This window comes from Oncorhynchus mykiss, chromosome 2 (assembly GCF_013265735.2).
Source record: "Oncorhynchus mykiss isolate Arlee chromosome 2, USDA_OmykA_1.1, whole genome shotgun sequence".
Taxonomy (NCBI): Eukaryota; Metazoa; Chordata; class Actinopteri; order Salmoniformes; family Salmonidae; genus Oncorhynchus; species Oncorhynchus mykiss.
Genome location: NC_048566.1, coordinates 75,589,078 through 75,608,404, shown reverse-complemented (window position 1 = coordinate 75,608,404; position 19,327 = coordinate 75,589,078). Strand labels below are relative to the sequence as shown.

The 19,327-nt window shown below is 42.4% G+C and overlaps 1 protein-coding gene across 2 annotated transcripts; it reads left to right on the top strand.

Annotated features, from left to right (window-relative positions):
* Window positions 1-669: 669 nt before the first annotated feature.
* LOC110496186 lies at window positions 670-13,039 on the top strand. Of its 2 annotated transcripts, none has more exons than XM_036955575.1 (4): window positions 670-2,101; window positions 10,710-11,055; window positions 11,182-11,428; window positions 12,356-13,039. In XM_036955575.1, exons 2-4 carry the CDS (start codon window positions 10,789-10,791, stop codon window positions 12,715-12,717), a joined length of 876 nt encoding a protein of 291 aa, XP_036811470.1. In that variant the 5' UTR covers window positions 670-2,101; window positions 10,710-10,788; the 3' UTR covers window positions 12,718-13,039. The 2 variants fall into 2 exon arrangements, with proteins under 2 accessions (XP_036811470.1, XP_021427610.1); XM_021571935.2 differs by lacking the exon at window positions 670-2,101 and adding an exon at window positions 2,525-2,741.
* The last annotated feature ends 6,288 nt before the right edge of the window (window positions 13,040-19,327 follow it).

Below are 19,327 nucleotides of genomic sequence, written 5' to 3'. Positions count from 1 at the left end.
ACACTGGATGTATTATACTTTAGAATTGCATTGGGGTCATACATATTTCACTGTACAGCCTTACCTATGGATTGTGGATCAATGACATGGGGTATCAGTCTACTCAGTGACACCCAGAGATCATTAGTGTCGTAGTTATTGCGGGACTCTGAAACAACTGTGAATAGAGCCACATTTATTGTCAACCTATGTGTACACTATTCCCGAGTAAAAAAATGTTTTTTTTAAATGATGTTTTGGAGTCTGATAACTCTGAGGAGGACGTTGGGAAAACATATCTTGGGTATTGAGTAGACTGATACCCCATTTCATTGATCCCCAATCCGTAGGTAAAGCTGTAGAGTGCAATATGAATGTCAATACACACAATATGCTGACTGGAGAGGTGCTTTCACAGTCACAGTCCCGCGATAAGAACTACAATGCTAATATTTGCGTAAACTCTTCACAGTTGTGTTCTGTGGGTGTCACAGAGTAGATTGATTACCCATTTCATTGCTTCACATTCCAATCTGGTTTAACATGATCTAGTCTAAATATGTCATGATTCCACCAATTGTAACCTTCTGCAACACTTTTACTTGTATTTTGAAGGGAATCCGCAAATTACACTATTGTGCCTAATCCTTATTGTGGCTAGTCTCACAACACATAACCCGGTCCGGTCGAGCCTCACAAGCCAGATGAAGCTAGCTGGCTGCTTATAACGTTATATTTAGGCAACGGGGTTAATAAGTAGCTGGCTAGCTATTTATTTTCATGAACAGGAGTTCAATTTCAATAGGCAAACAACAAGTTGCTACCTAGCTAATACTTACTCACATGGATTCCTACATCATTGCAAGAATAATGAGAAGGACTGCAGTTTCTACTGGTCATTGTTTTCAGTCTGGTTCTATTGGTGCTAGCTAGGTACCAAACTAAAGCTAGCTAGCTAATCCAGGAGTTGCGGTCGAACAAATAATGCTTTATTACCAAATCAAATCAATACCAACGCGGTATTGCAAACACATCGTTCGTGGCCGGTGTTTACTTGTTTGCAGACATTTTTGTACAGCTTTGACAGTGTTACTGATAGTAGTGTGGCGCTTGGTTTACACGTACAAATTCAGAACACACAACATTCTATAGTAGAGCTGTGTTATTTGACGTGTATCTTTTTTGGCGTTCCATATTACACCAGCTCTCGAAGGTGTCCTGGTCACGTGTCAGCCAGGTTTAATTGAACTATTCAAGGCAAATAAAAGGAGCTTTGTTTGGATAAAAATTAGAGTGCACATCTAACCACGGCATGCATAATGGGTTATGTAAGCTCGTTGTTTAAATTCGCTAACCATCAGCGCCCCCATTCTGATGTAGGCACGATTTCGCCGGCTGTGGCTACTGATAATAGTGGTGGCGCTTGGTTTACACGTACACGTTCAGAACACACAACATTCTATAATAGAGCTGTGTTATTTGACGCGTATCTTTGTTGGCGTTCCATATTACACCAGCTCTCGTAGGTGTCACGTGGGTCGCGCGCCAGCCAGGCTTAATTGAACTATTCAAGGCAAATACAATGGGCTTTGTTTGGATAAAAATTAGAGCGCTCATATAACCACGGCATGCATAACGGGTTATGTAGCTCGTTGTAGTGATGGGTCGTTCGCGAACGACTCGGCTCTAAGAGCCGGCTCGCATATCAGAAGAGCCGAATCTATTTATAAAACAATTAAGATATGAATAATCAAAATATTTAAAAGAATAGAATTAACTAATTCAAATAACGAATGGATGCTGTTTGACGAGAGAGCAACTGGGGATGCAGCATGAAGGGATCCCTTTAGCAGATGCCATAATGGAGGTCCGATCCTATTTGGAGGAGCCACTCCAAAGATCTGCAGATCCTCTGAGCTGGTGGAAGAACAAGGCCTCTGTCTACCCACGGCTTACTAAAGTCATGACGGGGAGACTCTGCATTGTGGCCACATCCGTTCCCTCTGAGGGGGTCTTCTCAAAAACGGGAAAAACAATTACTGAGAGAAGAAACCGCATCAGCCCCTCGAAAGTGAGGCAGCTTGCATTTCTGAATGCAAATCCCTCATAAAAGCAAAATATGGTCAGTATTCCTGTGTGCTGCTGGTTATAACATGGCAATAAAGAATAGAGAAAAGAGGGATGTTTAATGTTTTAAGTGGGATGCTGCAGTTTTGCACATTGTTTTTTTATTTTCTTTGATATGGCGCAATATTCTATTATTATGTTGTTCAGATTGTATTCGTTTTGAATTGTTACATTTATATGCACTTCGTTTATTTACATTAAAAAAGTTATACTTTAAATGCACATATTTAATAGCATTATTTTTCATAACAAACCAATGCATTTTTAAATACATTGTGGTTAAGGTAGTGTATGATTTCATTTAATTAGTTGTTTTAACACCAATCAGAGTAAAAACTATCGCAAACTGACTTGAAAAAATACAAAACATATTTTCTTTAAAGAGCCGTTTGGGAGCCAAAAGAGCCGTCTCTTTTAGGTGAGCTGAGCCGAACGAGCCGGCTCACTGAAAAGAGCCGGAATGCTCATCGTTGTTTAAATCAGCGCCATTCGGATGTAGGCACGATTTCACCGGGTTGTCTAAGATATATAAATAACCCCTTTCGTGTGGGTTTGTTACATGTGTACCACCGTTTCTGATGAGTACTTCGGGGACGTTGGGGCGGGGCACTTTGGCACAAAACACGTTTTCACAGGTAAGGAAAGTTCTTATGATAGCTAGCTAGTAACATTCCTAGTGTTGAGGTCAATACTGTATACATGATACTGTATGCCTTTTGCGACATAGGCAGCTAAGCCCGATAACTAACGACAGTAAGATAACTAGCTAAGTTAGCTTTGCCAGTTTTGACCGCTTGATCATACAATTTAAAGTGTTTTTTTTTTGTTATTGAATTTATCTCGGCCACATTGACCATTTTATTTATTTACCCGTTATTTTACCAGGTAAGTTGACTGAGAACACCTTCTCATTTCCAGCAACGACCTGGGGAATAGTTATAAATGAATCATTAACATGTCTTTAAACATATGGAACGATCCATTTTCGTTCATTTGGCCAGCTACCAGCATTTTTCAATGATATTATCAGCTACCAAATGTGCAGCTAACCTTTAGTTGTGTTTGCACATAATGACTGTGTCCTTGAGAAAGTCAGGGGTACGATTTCCCCTTGAGAATGACTGACACAAGTCATTGGCCTGTTGATAAGAGCCCCGATGCTCAATCTGAACAGTAACATTCGTCCTTTGCCTAACTGTTTTGGATGCATACAGAGTTTCTTTCATATCAGTGAGGGGAAAAAAAATATAGAGATTTTTTTTTAAATTAGCTATCTAGTATGCTGCGAACACCTGTGTGTAAGCTAACTCTGGAAGTGTAGCAGAAGTATAGTTTTGGAGGGACTAATAGCTATATCAACTCTCCCAAGATGGCATAGCAGTTCAGACGTATTTTTGTCCTCGTCCTGTCGTGTCCCGTATATATATATATATATATATATTTACAACTTTTTTTTCACATACATTTTTAATTTTCCAAAAACTCATCTTCAGAACACTCTCCTGCAATCCGTTTCACCAATTTATATTTATATAAAAAAGTATTATTTACCTCAGATCGGTTTTCTCCGAGAGGCTAGCCAGAAATTAGCCAGAAGCTAGCCGGGAGCTAGCCAGAAGCTGGTCCAGAAGCTAGTTCAGAAGCTAGTTAGCTTATTTACTGGCTAATCGTTGGTACTCAGCTGACCACGGTTTGTGGTCATCGGCTGTCCTTTGGCTCGAGAATCTATCGCCAGTTTTGTACGGCGCGGTGCAGCGCAGCGCGGCTCGGAGCGGAACATATCGGACCAATTTTTCTCTCCATGTCCCTGGATTTCGGCCGCTGGCTCTGGACGTCCATGCCTGGATCTCGCAGCTAGCTAGCTGCTATCCGTGTGACTATCGGCTTTCGTCGATTCCGGAGCTAACATCAATTGTTCCGGAGCTAGCCAGCTGAAGAGTTCCATCAATCACTCCTGGGCTGCAGTCACCTATCCGGACCCGTTTTGCTGCCTACGCGGAGCCCCACCGGGCCTTCACGGCTAGACTGCCGACGTTGTCTACCCGAGGGAACTGTCCGGCTGGCTCCTCCGGCGCAACGTTGCCTGGGCGCTCATCTGCGGCCTGCTAGCCGTTGGCTATCTTATCGGCTGCTATCTGAATAGACAATCGGACCATTTTTATTTTATTTTTATTTATTGATTTATTTTTCTTCTTGGGCCTCTATAACTATATATATTGTTTTTATTTTTGTTGTTGTTGTGTGATTTGGATTCATCCCCTCTACCACACGGAAACCCACTAATCTACTGACGGAACGCAAGAGTTGGCTAATAACAGACCTCCATCTTATGCTAGCTTGCTCCTATGCTAGCTTGCTACCGATTTAGCTGTCTAAATCGCCGTGACCCCCAACCAACCTCTCCACTCACTGGACCCTTTTGATCACTCGACTGAGCATGCCTCTCCTTCATGTCAATATGCCTTGTCCATTGCTGTTCTGGTTAGTGTTTATTGGCTTATTTCACTGTAGAGCCTCTAGTCCTGCTCATTATACCTTATCCAACCTATTAGTTCCACCACCCACACATGCAATGACATCTCCTGGTTTCAATGATGTTTCTAGAGACAATAACTCTCTCTTCATCACTCAATACCTAGGTTTACCTCCACTATATTCACATCCTACCTTACCTTTGTCTGTACATTATACCTTGATGCTATTTTATCGCCCCCAGAAACCTCCTTTTACTCTCTGTTCCAGAGGTTCTAAACGACCAATTCTTATTGCTTTTAGCCGCACCCTTATTCTACTACTACTCTGTTCATCTGGTGATGTAGAGGTGAATCCAGGCCCTGCAGTGCCTAGCTCCACTCCTATTCCCCAGGCGCTCTCTTTTGACGACTTCTGTAACCGTAATAGCCTTGGTTTCATGCATGTTAACATTAGAAGCCTCCTCCCTAAGTTTGTTCTATTCACTGCTTTAGCACACTCTGCCAACCCGGATGTTCTAGCTGTGTCTGAATCCTGGCTTAGGAAGACCACCAAAAATTCAGACATTTTAATTCCAAACTACAACATTTTCAGACAAGATAGAACTGCCAAAGGGGGCAGTGTTGCAATCTACTGCAAAGATAGCCTGCAGAGTTCTGTCCTACTATCCAGGTCTGTACCCAAACAATTTGAACTTCTACTTTTAAAAATCCACCTCTCTAAAAACAAGTCTCTCACCGTTGCCGCCTGCTATAGACCACCCTCTGCCCCCAGCTGTGCTCTGGACACCATATGTGAACTGATTGCCCCCCATCTATCTTCAGAGCTTGTGCTGCTAGGCTACCTAAATTGGAACATGCTTAACACCCCAGCCATCCTACAATCTAAACTTGATGCCCTCAACCTCACACAAATTATCAATGAACCTACCAGGTACCTCCCCAAAGCCTTAAACACGGGCACCCTCATAGATATCATCCTAACCAACTTGCCCTCTAAATACACCTCTGCTGTTTTCAACCAAGATCTCAGCGATCACTGCTTCATTGCCTGCATCCGTAATGGGTCAGCGGTCAAACGACCTCCACTCATCACTGTAAAACGCTCCCTGAAACACTTCAGCGAGCAGGCCTTTCTAATCGACCTGGCCGGGGTATCCTGGAAGGATATTGATCTCATCCCGTCAGTAGAGGATGCCTGGATATTTTTTTTAAATGCCTTCCTAACCATCTTAAATAAACATGCCCCATTCAAGAAATTTAGAACCAGGAATAGATATAGCCCTTGGTTCTCCCCAGACCTGACTGCCCTTAACCAACAAAAAAACATCCTATGGCGTTCTGCATTAGCATCGAACAGCCCCCGTGATATGCAGCTGTTCAGGGAAGCTAGAAACCATTATACACAGGCAGTTAGAAAAGCCAAGGCTAGCTTTTTCAAGCAGAAATTTGCTTCCTGCAACACTAACTCAAAAAAGTTCTGGGACACTGTAAAGTCCATGGAGAATAAGAACCCCTCCTCCCAGCTACCCACTGCACTGAAGATAGGAAACACTGTCACCACTGATAAATCCACCATAATTGAGAATTTCAATAAGCATTTTTCTACGGCTGGCCATGCTTTCCACCTGGCTACTCCTACCCCGGTCAACAGCACTGCACCCCCCACAACAACTCGCCCAAGCCTTCCCCATTTCTCCTTCTCCCAAATCTGCTCAGCTGATGTTCTGAATGAGCTGCAAAATCTGGACCCCTACAAATCAGCCGGGCTAGACAATCTGGACCCTTTCTTTCTAAAATTATCTGCCAAAATTGTTGCCACCCCTATTACTAGCCTGTTCAACCTCTCTTTCGTGTCGTCTGAGATTCCCAAAGATTGGAAAGCAGCTGCGGTCATCCCCCTCTTCAAAGGGGGGGGACACTCTTGACCCAAACTGCTACAGACCTATATCTATCCTACCATGCCTTTCTAAGGTCTTCGAAAGCCAAGTCAACAAACAGATTACCGACCATTTCAAATCTCACCATACCTTCTCTGCTATGCAATCTGGTTTCAGAGCTGGTCATGGGTGCACCTCAGCCACGCTCAAGGTCCTAAATGATATCTTAACCGCCATCGATAAGAAACATTACTGTGCAGCCGTATTCATTGATCTGGCCAAGGCTTTCGACTCTGTCAATCACCACATCCTCATCGGCAGACTCGGCAGCCTTGGTTTCTCAAATGATTGCCTCGCCTGGTTCACCAACTACTTCTCTGATAGAGTTCAGTGTGTCAAATCGGAGGGTCTGCTGTCCGGACCTCTGGCAGTCTCTATGGGGGTGCCACAGGGTTCAATTCTTGGACCGACTCTCTTCTCTGTTTACATCAATGAGGTCGCTCTTGCTGCTGGTGAGTCTCTGATCCACCTCTATGCAGACGACACCATTCTGTATACTTCTGGCCCTTCTTTGGATACTGTGTTAACAACCCTCCAGGCAAGCTTCAATTCCATACAACTCTCCTTCCGTGGCCTCCAATTGCTCTTAAATACAAGTAAAACTAAATGCATGCTCTTCAACCGATCGCTACCTGTACCTACCCGCCTGTCCAACATTACTACTCTGGACGGCTCCGACTTAGAATACGTGGACAACTACAAATACTTAGGTGTCTGGTTAGACTGTAAACTCTCCTTCCAGACCCATATCAAACATCTCCAATCCAAAGTTAAATCTAGAATTGGCTTCCTATTTCGCAACAAAGCATCCTTCACTCATGCTGCCAAACATACCCTTGTAAAACTGACCATCCTACCAATCCTCGACTTTGGCGATGTCATTTACAAAATAGCCTCCAATACCCTACTCAACAAATTGGATGCAGTCTATCACAGTGCAATCCGTTTTGTCACCAAAGCCCCATATACTACCCACCATTGCGACCTGTACGCTCTCGTTGGCTGGCCCTCGCTTCATACTCGTCGCCAAACCCACTGGCTCCATGTCATCTACAAGACCCTGCTAGGTAAAGTCCCCCCTTATCTCAGCTCACTGGTCACCATTGCATCTCCCACCTGTAGCACACGCTCCAGCAGGTATATCTCTCTAGTCACCCCCAAAACCAATTATTTCTTTGGCCGCCTCTCCTTCCAGTTCTCTGCTGCCAATGACTGGAACGAACTACAAAAATCTCTGAAACTGGAAACACTTATCTCCCTCACTAGCTTTAAGCACCAACTGTCAGAGCAGCTCACAGATTACTGCACCTGTACATAGCCCACCTATAATTTAGCCCAAACAACTACCTCTTTCCCTACTGTATTTTATTTATTTATTTATTTTGCTCCTTTGCACCCCCATTATTTTTATTTCTACTTTGCACATTCTCCCATTGCAAATCTACCATTCCAGTGTTTTACTTGCTATATTGTATCTACTTTGCCACCATGGCCTTTTTGCCTTTACCTCCCTTATCTCACCTCATTTGCTCACATCGTATATATTATTGACTGTATGTTTGTTTTACTCCATGTGCAACTCTGTGTCGTTGTATGTGTCGAACCGCTTTGCTTTATCTTGGCCAGGTCGCAATTGTAAATGAGAACTTGTTCTCAACTTGCCTACCTGGTTAAATAAAGGTGAAATAAAATAAAATAAATAAAAACATATGGATCTGTGCAAAACGGCTACAGTACAGTGAGTGTGTATATACAGTGGGGCAAAAAAGTATTTAGTCAGCCACCAATTGTGCAAGTTCTCCCACTTAAAAAGATGAGAGAGGCCTGTAATTTTCACCATAGGTACACTTCACATTGTAGGATTTTTAATGAATTTATTTGCAAATTATGGTGGAAAATAAGTATTTGGTCAATAACAAAAGTTTATCTCAATACTTTGTTATATACCCTTTGTTGGCAATGACAGAGGTCAAACGTTTTCTGTAAGTCTTCACAAGGTTTTCACACACTGTTGCTGGTATTTTGGCCCATTCCTCCATGCATATCTCCTCTAGAGCAGTGATGTTTTGGGGCTGTTGCTGGGCAACACAGACTTTCAACTCCCTCCAAAGATTTTCTATGGGGTTGAGATCTGGAGACTGTCGTCCTGGTCCCTTTGCAGAAAAACAGCCCCAATGCATGATGTTTCCACCCCCATGCTTCACAGTATGTATGGTGTTCTTTGGATGCAACTCAGCATTCTTTGTCCTCCAAATACAGGTAAATAAATACAAGTAACAAATACAGGTAACGATGGGAGGACAGAGGAGCCTCTTAAAGAAGGTCTGCGAGAGCCAGAAATCTTGCTTGTTTGTAGGTGACCAAATACTTATTTTCCACCATAATTTGCAAATAAATTCATTAAAAATCCTACAATGTGATTTTCTGGATTTTTTTTCTCTCATTTTGTCTGTCATAGTTGAAGTGTACCTATGATGAAAATGACAGGCCTCTCTCATATTTTTAAGTGGGAGAACTTGCACAATTGGTGGCTGACTAAATACTTTTTTGCCCCACTGTATATTGTAGCGACCCGCACAGACAGCTGTGTGTTATGTGTTAGGCTAGTAGGTGGTTGTGTTGTACTTACCAGTACCCAGTGTTCGCGGGGTCCGACATGTCAATCAATCTGCTATCTGCCAATCACGGGAATGCCTGGAATGTTCTGATGCCGGGCTTCCTGGCGGTTGGCGTAGTGGCGTGGAGGGGGGTTGGGCAGGGGGATGGAGCATTGGAAGTTAAGACCAGGTTTAACCTTTGTTTTCTCTCTTATGTCTGGCCTTCACAAGAGAAGGTCACGGTTGGCTTGTGGGGTATCTTTCGTTTATTTGGTGTGGGCTACGGCCAAACAGTAGCCTGTGTAAAGTTGGGTTAATAAACCGTCAATTCGTAAACTCAACCCTCTGTCTGGACAATTGTTCCTTTATGATCTAGTCAGGTCATTACAATATATATATTTTTTATCAGAAGGATTCTTTCTCGCTGAAAGATAAGGGCCATATGTTTGGAAAGCCATATTACAAGCAATGATTATTGACGTTTCTAAACATTAAAACACAGCGTCGGGATTGTAGTTCACATGAGTCAGTGGTGGGCGGAGCTAATGGCTGAAAACTGTAGGAAGAAGGCAGAATGTTGTAGGCTACGACTAGCCCAATAATGGACTAAAGGAGCCTAACGTTGCTCCTTATAGTCCAAGGACATTACATGTTCCGTTTAAAGGCGAATTGGCTCTAGAAGACAAAACAGTTAAATGCACCATTTAAACGTGAATCGATTCTCAATTGCAGTACGGTTCTAGAAACACATCCCTCTTTCATATCACATCAAAATAATTTTCCAAATGCAGTGGTGTAAAAATAAAGTACTACTAAGTAGTTTTTTGGGTATCTTTACTTTACTATTAATATTTTTGGCAACTTTTACTAACCTACATTCCTAAATAAAATCAAGTACTTTTTACTCCTTACATTTTCCCTGATACCCAAATGTACTCATTACATTTTGACAGAAAAATGGTCCAATTCACACACTTGTCGAGAACATCCCTACTGCCTCTGCTCAGGCGGACTCACTAAACACAAATGCTTTATCTGTCATTAAAACAAATTCCATTTTACCGTCTAGTTTTCTTAATATAAGGAACTTGAAATGATTTATACTTTTACTTTTGATACTTATGTAGATTTTAGCAATTCCATTCACTTTTTGATACTTAAATTATTTGGTTTTAAATATACTTAAGAGTTTTACTCAAGTAGTATTTTACTGGGTGGCTTGTACTTGAGTCATTTTCTTTTAAGGCATCTTTTACACCACTGCCCAAATGTAAGTACACTGTTTTAACGCCATTGCAGCCAACAGTATTTTTCAGTGACAACACGTTTGGGGCCTTCCGTTTACACATGTGTTTGGAGATGCATATAGCTAATTAGCATAGGTAGCTAGTCCACTCGGTCTTCCGTCTGTTTTCTGTAAAGAACCTCTGTAATATGGAAGTGTGGGAAACCTAACCCTATAAAGGTGTGTATCAATTGAATATATATTATTTCTCGCTGATGTGAAAGATAAGGTCCTTATGCTTCCACACCCTATCTGTAATGTTGCATGTTTAAACAGCAAATCTGTCTGCAAAATATTTTTCCCCTTCCAGATCAAAGCCTTCACCACAGTTGCCTTACAGCACCACCTCCAGGCTCCCTAACCCTGCACTCTGAATCCCTGCTGTCACCATGCAAGCCCATAGGGTCACCGTTCACCGCATCAGCAAGACCATCACCTTGTACCTGAATGACGCAGCCTCACCTAAACCCTCCCCTGGCCCTCTGTCTGCCCTGAACGATGCAGCCAGTACCTCTCCATCCCTAGCCCTTACCTCTGCCCCAACCAAGCCCCTGCTGCTGATGCTGCCCTGGTTGGGGTCGCGACCTCAGGCTGTGGCCAAGTACTGTGAGATCTACTTCCGTACAGGCTTTGACGTGCTCATAGTGGAGAGTGCGGTGAGGAAGGGACAACGTTCATGGGTGGAAAATCTGTAACAATTTAAACATTCTGTTTAGAATGCTCCTCTCTATGGTCTCCTTTCTCTCTAAAATACCTCTTATATCCCCTCTCCTCTACCCTAGGTGAGTCAGTTTCTGTGGCCTCGCTGGGGCCTGGACTACGGGGCGAGGGTACTAGATCTCCTGCAGAGTGACTGCTTTGTGTCACGCCCCTTGCTCGTGCACGCCTTCTCCATAGGAGGGTACACCTTCACCCAGCTGTTGGTGCATGTGTCCCGCGACACACAGAAGTACTACGGCTTCACTCAGAGGATCAGAGGCCACATCTATGACAGCCTTGTGCTGGGCTCACTGGAGAGGATGGCTACAGGTGAGTCTGGGGGACAGGGGTTACCGTGAGCAGATACCGACCAGGTGTAACACATATGACAGCCTAGCATTGTCTAGTATAGCCTGGTTAGAGGTTATAAAGCTAACCAGTGAGCTGATGTTGTCCTTTATCCTCAGGACATTTATACTGAACAAAAATATAAATGCAACAATTTCAATGATTTTACTGAGTTAGTTCATAAAATACAATCAATTGAAATTAATTCATTAGGCCCAAGTCTATGGATTTCACATGACTGGGATGGTATAGGCCCACCCTCTTGGGAGCCAGGCCCAGCCAATCCAAATGAGTTTTTTCCCACAAAAGGGCTTTATTACAGGCAGAAGTACTCCTCAGTTTCATCACCTGTCCGGGTGGCTGGTCTCAGACTGTCCCGCAGGTATGGAAACCGACTGTGGAGGTCCTGGGCTGGAGTGGTTATGCGTGGTCTGCGGTTATGAGGCCAGTTGGATGTACTGCCAAATTCCCTAAAATTATGTTGGAGATAGCTTATGGTAGAGAAATGAACATGAAATTATCTGGCAACAGCCCTGGTGGACATTCCTGGAGTCAACATGCCAATTGCACACTCCCTCAACTTGAGACATCTATGGCATTGTTGTGACAACTGCAAATTTTAGTGGACTTTTGGCCCCAGCACAAGGTGCACCTGTGAAATGATCATTCTATTTAATCAGCTTCTTGATATGCCACACCTGTCAGGTGGATGGATTATCTTGGCAAATGAGAAATGTTCACTAAAAGGGATGTAAACAAATTTCTGCACATCATTTGAGAGAAGCTATTTGTGCGTGTGGAAAATTCTGGGATCTTTTATTTCAGCTCCGGAACCGTAGGACCAACACTTTACGTGTTGCGTTTTTATATTTTTTGTTCACTACATTTTGTCATTGATTATCTCCTCAGGTCTAGGTAAGATCCTGCTCCCCCGGCTGGAGAGCCAGGTGAAATGGGCCAGTATGCTCTACTTCAGAGCCTTCAAACACCACACAGTCGACTACTTCAACAACGGCATTGATGTCTTCTGGAATAACCCTGTCACCGCACCCGCCCTCGTCTTCTTCTGCCAGAACGACGCACTGTGCGACCCGGAGGGCATGGAGGAGATCATCGCCTATTGGAGAAAACGAGGGATGGAGGTGACAGACAGGAAATGGGAGGAGTCAACACATGCAGGCCACCTGAGACAACACCCCCAGGAGTACCTGTCTACCTTGGAGACCTTCCTAAAGACTCTCGGTATGGTCCCTCTCAAGGCCAAGATGTGACGCTAGGCAGGACCCACACAGCTGTGGTCCGGTCCAGAAACAATCCCTATCCCTATCCACTACCCCTTAGTCCCTCGGCATGGCCCCCAGCAAGGCCAAGTGACAACAGGGCACAGCTGTGGTCCAGTCCAGAAATAGCCTCTAGCCCCTACCCCCTAAGCACTCAGGACCCCCTCAAGACCAGGATGTGACTGCAGGACGTGACAGTTTGCACTTCACTTACCTACAAGTTCCACGTTTGAGTACCCTAGGTATAGTGGGGACTTATTGTATACAGTTTTACATTCTTGGAAAAACATTAAATTAACTCTTGTTTAGTAGACTTTTCGCAAAAGGAGTCATTGTTTAGATGTTTCGGAATTGTACCAGAAATGTCATGTGATATAGGCTCTGCATTACGTAGGTTACGTAGTGCTCTGAATACCTCAACAGCACCAATCTCTAATAGTATCCACTTCATTTTCAAACGCTTTTAAACACTGAAGCCAAACTTCCTCCGCATTATCATAATTTGTATGCTCGCCACTAGAGATCCCTGCATTAGCATGTTTCTGTTAGCTGATAAATCCTGAGAAAATACCCCATGTTGCTGGCTTGCTAATGTGCCTGGACCTTGAAGGCTAAACATTTGAGGGGGAAAAACAATGTATCCAAATGATTGTCCAATCAGGCAGGCTAGATGCAATCAATTTGAAATGAATATGCATTCAAAACACCAGGCTTTTGAGCAGTTATTCAAATGACAGGCTTTTCACTGCAGTCTACAGCCTAGACTAGAGTTTTGTACTCACTTGAAAACAATAACATTCTTCATTACGTTGTTGTAGGCTACATTTCTTGTCCCTAAAAGGCTGAAACTATAGGGTAGCTTTTCAAGCTGGTACCAGGGGACTGGGAGGGAGCGCACTCAGCGCAGCCTCGGGAGCACAGTGTAGGCTACCTATGATTTTGTTATCTGATAAAAAATAAATATTTTGTGTAAATTTACGGGATATATTCACTGCAGTATTGAGCTTAGGAATTATGGGCTAATATGCATATGCTTCTAATTTAGACTATAGTCTACATCCCAAGCCTGTCTGTCTTTGTTCTGTTGCACAATTACGCACCAGGTCTCTCCGCTGCCATACCTGTTCCGCTTAAATCTTCTGGAGTCCCAGGAAAACACCAGGCCTCTCCGCTGCCATACCTGTTCCTCTTAAATCTTCTGGAGTCCCAGGAAAACACCAGGCCTCTCCGCTGCCATACCTGTTCCTCTTAAATCTTCTGGAGTCCCAGGAAAACACCAGGCCTCTCCGCTGCCATACCTGTTCCTCTTAAATCTTCTGGAGTCCCAGGAAAACACCAGGCCTCTCCGCTGCCATACCTGTTCCTCTTAAATCTTCTGGAGTCCCAGGAAAACACCAGGCCTCTCCGCTGCCATACCTGTTCCTCTTAAATCTTCTGGAGTCCCAGGAAAAGCAAGACTACAAAAGCTTGTTGGACACTTACAGTTGAAGTCATAAGTTTACATACACCTCAGCCAAATACATTTAAACTCAGTTTTTCACAATTCCTGACATTTAATCCTAGTAAAAATTCCATCTCTTGGGTCAGTTAGGATCACCAGTTTATATTAAGAATGTGAAATGTCAGAATAATAGTAGTGATTTATTTCAGCTTTTATTTCTTTCATCACATTCCCTGTGGGTCAGATGTTTACACACACACACACACACACACACACACACACACACACACACACACACACACACACAATTAGTATTTGGTAGCATTGCCTTTTAAATTGGTTAACTTGGGTCAAATGTTTCGGGTAGCCTTCCACAAGCTTTCCACAATAAGTTGGGTGAATTTTGGCCCACTCCTCCTGACAGAGCTGGTGTAACTAAGTCAGGTTTCTAGGCCTCCTTGCTCGCACAGGATTTTTCAGTTCTGCCCACAAATTTTCTATAGGATTGAGGCCAGGGCTTTGTGATGGCCACTCCAATACCTTGACTTTGTTGTCCTTAAGCCATTTTGCCACAACTTTGGAAGTATGCTTGGGGTCATTGTCCATTTGGAAGACCCATTTGCAACCAAGCTTTAACTTCCTGACTGATGTCTTGAGATGTTGCATCAATATATCCATATACTTTTCCTTGCTCATGATGCCTTCTATTTTGTGAAGTGCACCAGTCCCTCCTGCAGCAAAACACCCCCAAAACATGATGCTTGCACCCCCGTGCTCCACGGTTGGGATGGTGTTCTTTGCTTGCAAGTCTCCTGCTTTTTCCTCCAAACATAACGACGGTCATTATGGTCAATCAGTTCTATTTTTGTTTCATCAGACCAGAGGACATTTCTCCAAAAAGTACGATCTTTGTCCCCATGTGAAGTTGCAAACCGTAGTCTGGCTTTTTTGGCAGTTTTGGAGCAGTGGCTTCTTCCTTGTTGAGCGGCCTTTCAGGTTATGTCGATATAGGACTCGTTTTACTCTGGATATAGTTACTTTTGTACCGGTTTCCTCCAGCATCTTCACAAAGTCCTTTGCTGTTGTTCTTGGATTGAATTGCACTTTTCGCACCAAAGCACGTTCATCTCTAGGAGACAGAAATCAAATCAAATCAAATGGCTTCTCCTTCCTGAGCAGTATGACGGCTGTGTGATCCCATGGTGTATATACTTGTGTACTATTGATCCCATGATGTCAAGCAAAGAGGCAGTTTGAAGGTAGGCCTTGAAATACATCCACAGGTACACCTCCAATTGACTCAAATTAGCAGAAGCTTCTAAAGCCATGACATAATTTTTGGGAATTTTCTAATGTGTTTAAAGACACTGTCAACTTAGTATGTAAACTTCTGACCTACAGTGAAATAATCTGTATGTAAACAATTGTTGGAAAAAATACTTGTCATGCACAAAGTAGATGTCCTAACCGACTTGCCAAAACTATAGTTTAACAAGAAATTTGTGTAGTGGTTGGAAAAACTAGTTTTAAATACTCCAACCTAAGTGGATGTAAACTTCTGACTTCAACTGTAGTTGTTGGGGAATTGTTAGATAATTGTTAGATACTACTGCACTGTCTGTACTAGAAGCACAAGCATTTCGCTACACTCTCATTAACATCTGCTAACCATTTGTATGTGACCAATAAAATGTGGTTTGATTTTACTAACCGTCACGCCGATCTGCATCACAAATAAAAGTTTTGGTTGCGGCTTCTCTCCCACAAATCTGTTACTATGTTACTATGCTCGTGTGAGCAGTTCCCGGGAAAACGCATCGCTTGTTACTATGTTACTATGCTCGTGTGAGCAGTTCCCGGGAAAACGCATCACTTGCCGGATCTTTCTCAAAGCTAAAAAATAAATGTTCATCCTTTTTGATTAACAACAAATCAATACAGAAAGTACATGAGGTAACACAAGTACATATAGACTACATACAATGGACAATCGAGCTAGGGGGTACAATATCACATTACAATTACACAAGGACCTTAAGAGACATACATACACTTACAATTCCAATAGCTTTTTTTGTTAGTAGAGTATTTAACTGTCTTAAAATACAGTTACATTTCTTTTGTAGGGTAAGAAAATGTTTTTTGTTTGTAAATTTACATTTGTGTATATGAAATTTGGCCAAAAGAATAATGAAATGAATTACATAATGTTTCAGCTTATCTCTATTGTATGTAAAGAATCCAAGCAGTACATCTCTCCACAATAGTGTACAATCTTCATAAATGTGTTCAATTATAAACCTACTGATGTCTTGCCACAGTTCTCTTACATGAACACAATGCCAAAAAAGAAGCAGCACTGTTTCTGGGTGGTCATTACAAAAGGAGCAATTTGAGTTGATGTTTTCCTTAAACTTCTTCATATAGTGGTTGGCAGGATAATATTTATGAATAATTTTAAAGGAAATTTCCTTAAACAATGTCAGCCCTAACAATTCTCGTCCGGAGTCTGCCAGTAGATGCATCTAACTACCGCTTGGAGGAGATATTCTCTGAGATTGGACCTGTGAAGCACTGTTTTGTGAAACGGCTACTAGTTACATGACATTTGTCATCTTTGTAAAATTGTGCTGATCTCAATGTAATTCAGACAATGTCCTGCTTTGTAATAGTATTAAAGAATATGTGTGAAAAGACAACTCTGATACATGGTCCCTACAGGTGAAGACACATTTCGGGGGTTTGGGTACGTCACCTACTCCATGTAGGAGGATGCACAGCCCGTGGTTAGAGAGGTGAAAGACTGATGGACAGAAGATCAACGTGTCGGTGGCCAAGAAGAAACTAAACGACAAGAAAAAGGGAACAACGGGTATAAAAACCTTATGTGGATGCTTAGCTGTTACTTAGCTAGATGCCTACCTTCCATTTCTTATGGTGAAGTTAGAGGATCAAACATGTGTGGTCTTGTCTTCTACACAGCTACAGCACCAAAAGAACCAGTTTCACAAAAATACCATAAATCTCAAGGAGCTTTAAAGAAAAACTGAAGGAAAGCCAGACTAATCATCAGGAATCTCAGTTTCAAGGTTTGACACAGACACACTAGTGATGATCAGCCAGCTTTTCACCTGTCCTCAATTGCTAACAACCCATCCACAACTGCCTGACACTGTGAGAAAGTTCAAATCTGAGGCCTGCACCCAGGGTTGGATTTAGGCATAGGCAACATGGGCAGCCGCCCAGGGAAGCATGGGGTGCATGCACAAAAAAATATTCTGGTGACATTTGCGCAATCAATTTTCTATCGCTCATTTGCACATCACTTCAATGATATCATGTCACCGTGTGGGACTGTAGGTCAATTGACTGTCGGAGTGGGTGCCTGGGAAGGTCTCCCACTCAGAAATACAAGATGGGGCAGGGGTAGGTTGACCTCACGGTCTCCCCACTGGAAGCCCGAGGTAGGGGGAGCAGGGGAATCTATCAAATAGTGCACCTCTAACTTTGTACGGTACTAATGCATTTAGTAATGCAATTTAGTTTGTGTGTTTCTTGTTTTTGAAGTGCAATAATATAATCAGGTTCTCTTCTTTATAAGTGTGTTCTTCTATTTGTGTGATATAGAATTTGTGCAATTTAGTTGTATTTATTTTTTGTTAGCAATAGGGTAATAGTGAAAAAATTTGATTCTAGTATAGAATCAAAGTTTAAATGTTATGATTAAAATAAAAAGTTTTCCCGTCTTGAATAAAATTACAATTAGTGCAGAATTGTTTTTTTTTTTTTGAGGGGGGGGGGGGGGGGGGGGGGGGGGGGTTGCCCAGGGAGCCATACAAGTTAGAACCGCCACTGCCTGCACTTAACTATAACCCCCAAATATAGAAAATTGTCTGCCGAATTCGTTTTTGACGGGCCTTTTTTTAGATAGGCTTGTGTTTTTGCTTATCGTTTCCAACATTTTAGACTTAGTCAACTTGTCTATAATTAGATACATGCAGCTTCTCTTCTATCATTACTTGTTGCCCTAGAAGACTAAATAAACCCTTGCTCATCAGAATGTCATAAATTGATATAATTGATAGTTTTTCTCTTTCCTCTTTCATCTCTGCTTCTCTCCCGCAGCAAAGATGTTTAGGAACCAGGGAGAAAATGCAACGTTTTTCTATGCTACATTTCCAAATGGCATCAGTGACTGGTTTTAAGGAAATTAGTAGCTGTTAAAATGACCCAACATGTTTTTTAATAAAATTTCATATTTTATGATGCTGATGAAGATGACGCCTTTCACAAATTTGCTCATTTATTCTCTCTAGATGCTGAAAGAAAGATCATATTTCCTCACTCCTGATCCAGAGTAACAATATTACATTTGGTGTATAATTTTACTGCAATAAATGCTTAATTCTGAGGGAGTTAATATTATTTTAGACATTGTGAGAGGTTGAATTTGTATAGCGCTTCGCAATCATTGCACAATCTTCTTTTTACCACTTAATTTAATCTTTCCCAATCATTAGTATACTGTTCTGGCCCTCCCTTCTATTTATTTTCAACTCTCCATTTCACAGCTTTTCTCTTATTGAATGAAACGCTGACCTTGTTGCCTCAGTGGCTCATCATTAACTTTTTCTACCCAAGTTCCCCAAAGCGTTTCGCAATTGGTGTGTATTTGATGCACGCTACAGTTAGGCCATGAAGTTTAGGCTTAATCTACGTACCAACAGCAGATAAAAAATAATGAAAGAAAAACCTAAATGTAGCTCATAGATATGATTGCACAATAATTATACTAAGTGTACAAACCATTAGGAACACCTGCTATTTCCATGACACAGATTTGACCAGGTGAAAGCTGTGGTCCCTTATTGATGTCACTTGTTAAATCCATTTCAATCACTGTAGATGAAAGGGAGGAGAAAGGTTCAAGAAGGATGTTTAAGCCTTGAGACAATTGAGACATGAATGTGTGCCATTCAGAGGGTGAATGGGCAAGACAAAATATTGAAGTGCCTTTGAACGGGGTATGGTAGTAGGTGCCAACCGCACTGGTTTGAGTGTGTCAAGAACTGCAACGCTGCTGGGTTTTTCACACTCAACAGTTTCCCGTGTGTATCAAGAATGGTCCACCACCCAAAGGACATCCAGCCAACTTAACAC

Coding starts and splice junctions, on each gene's coding strand:
- LOC110496186 (XM_036955575.1), top strand. CDS start 10,789: ATGCAAGCCCATAGGGTCACCGTTCACCGCATCAGCAAGACCATCACC. Junction 11,056..11,181: donor TGCTCATAGTGGAGAGTGCG/GTGAGGAAGGGA, acceptor CCTCTACCCTAG/GTGAGTCAGTTTCTGTGGCC. Junction 11,429..12,355: donor ACTGGAGAGGATGGCTACAG/GTGAGTCTGGGG, acceptor TTATCTCCTCAG/GTCTAGGTAAGATCCTGCTC.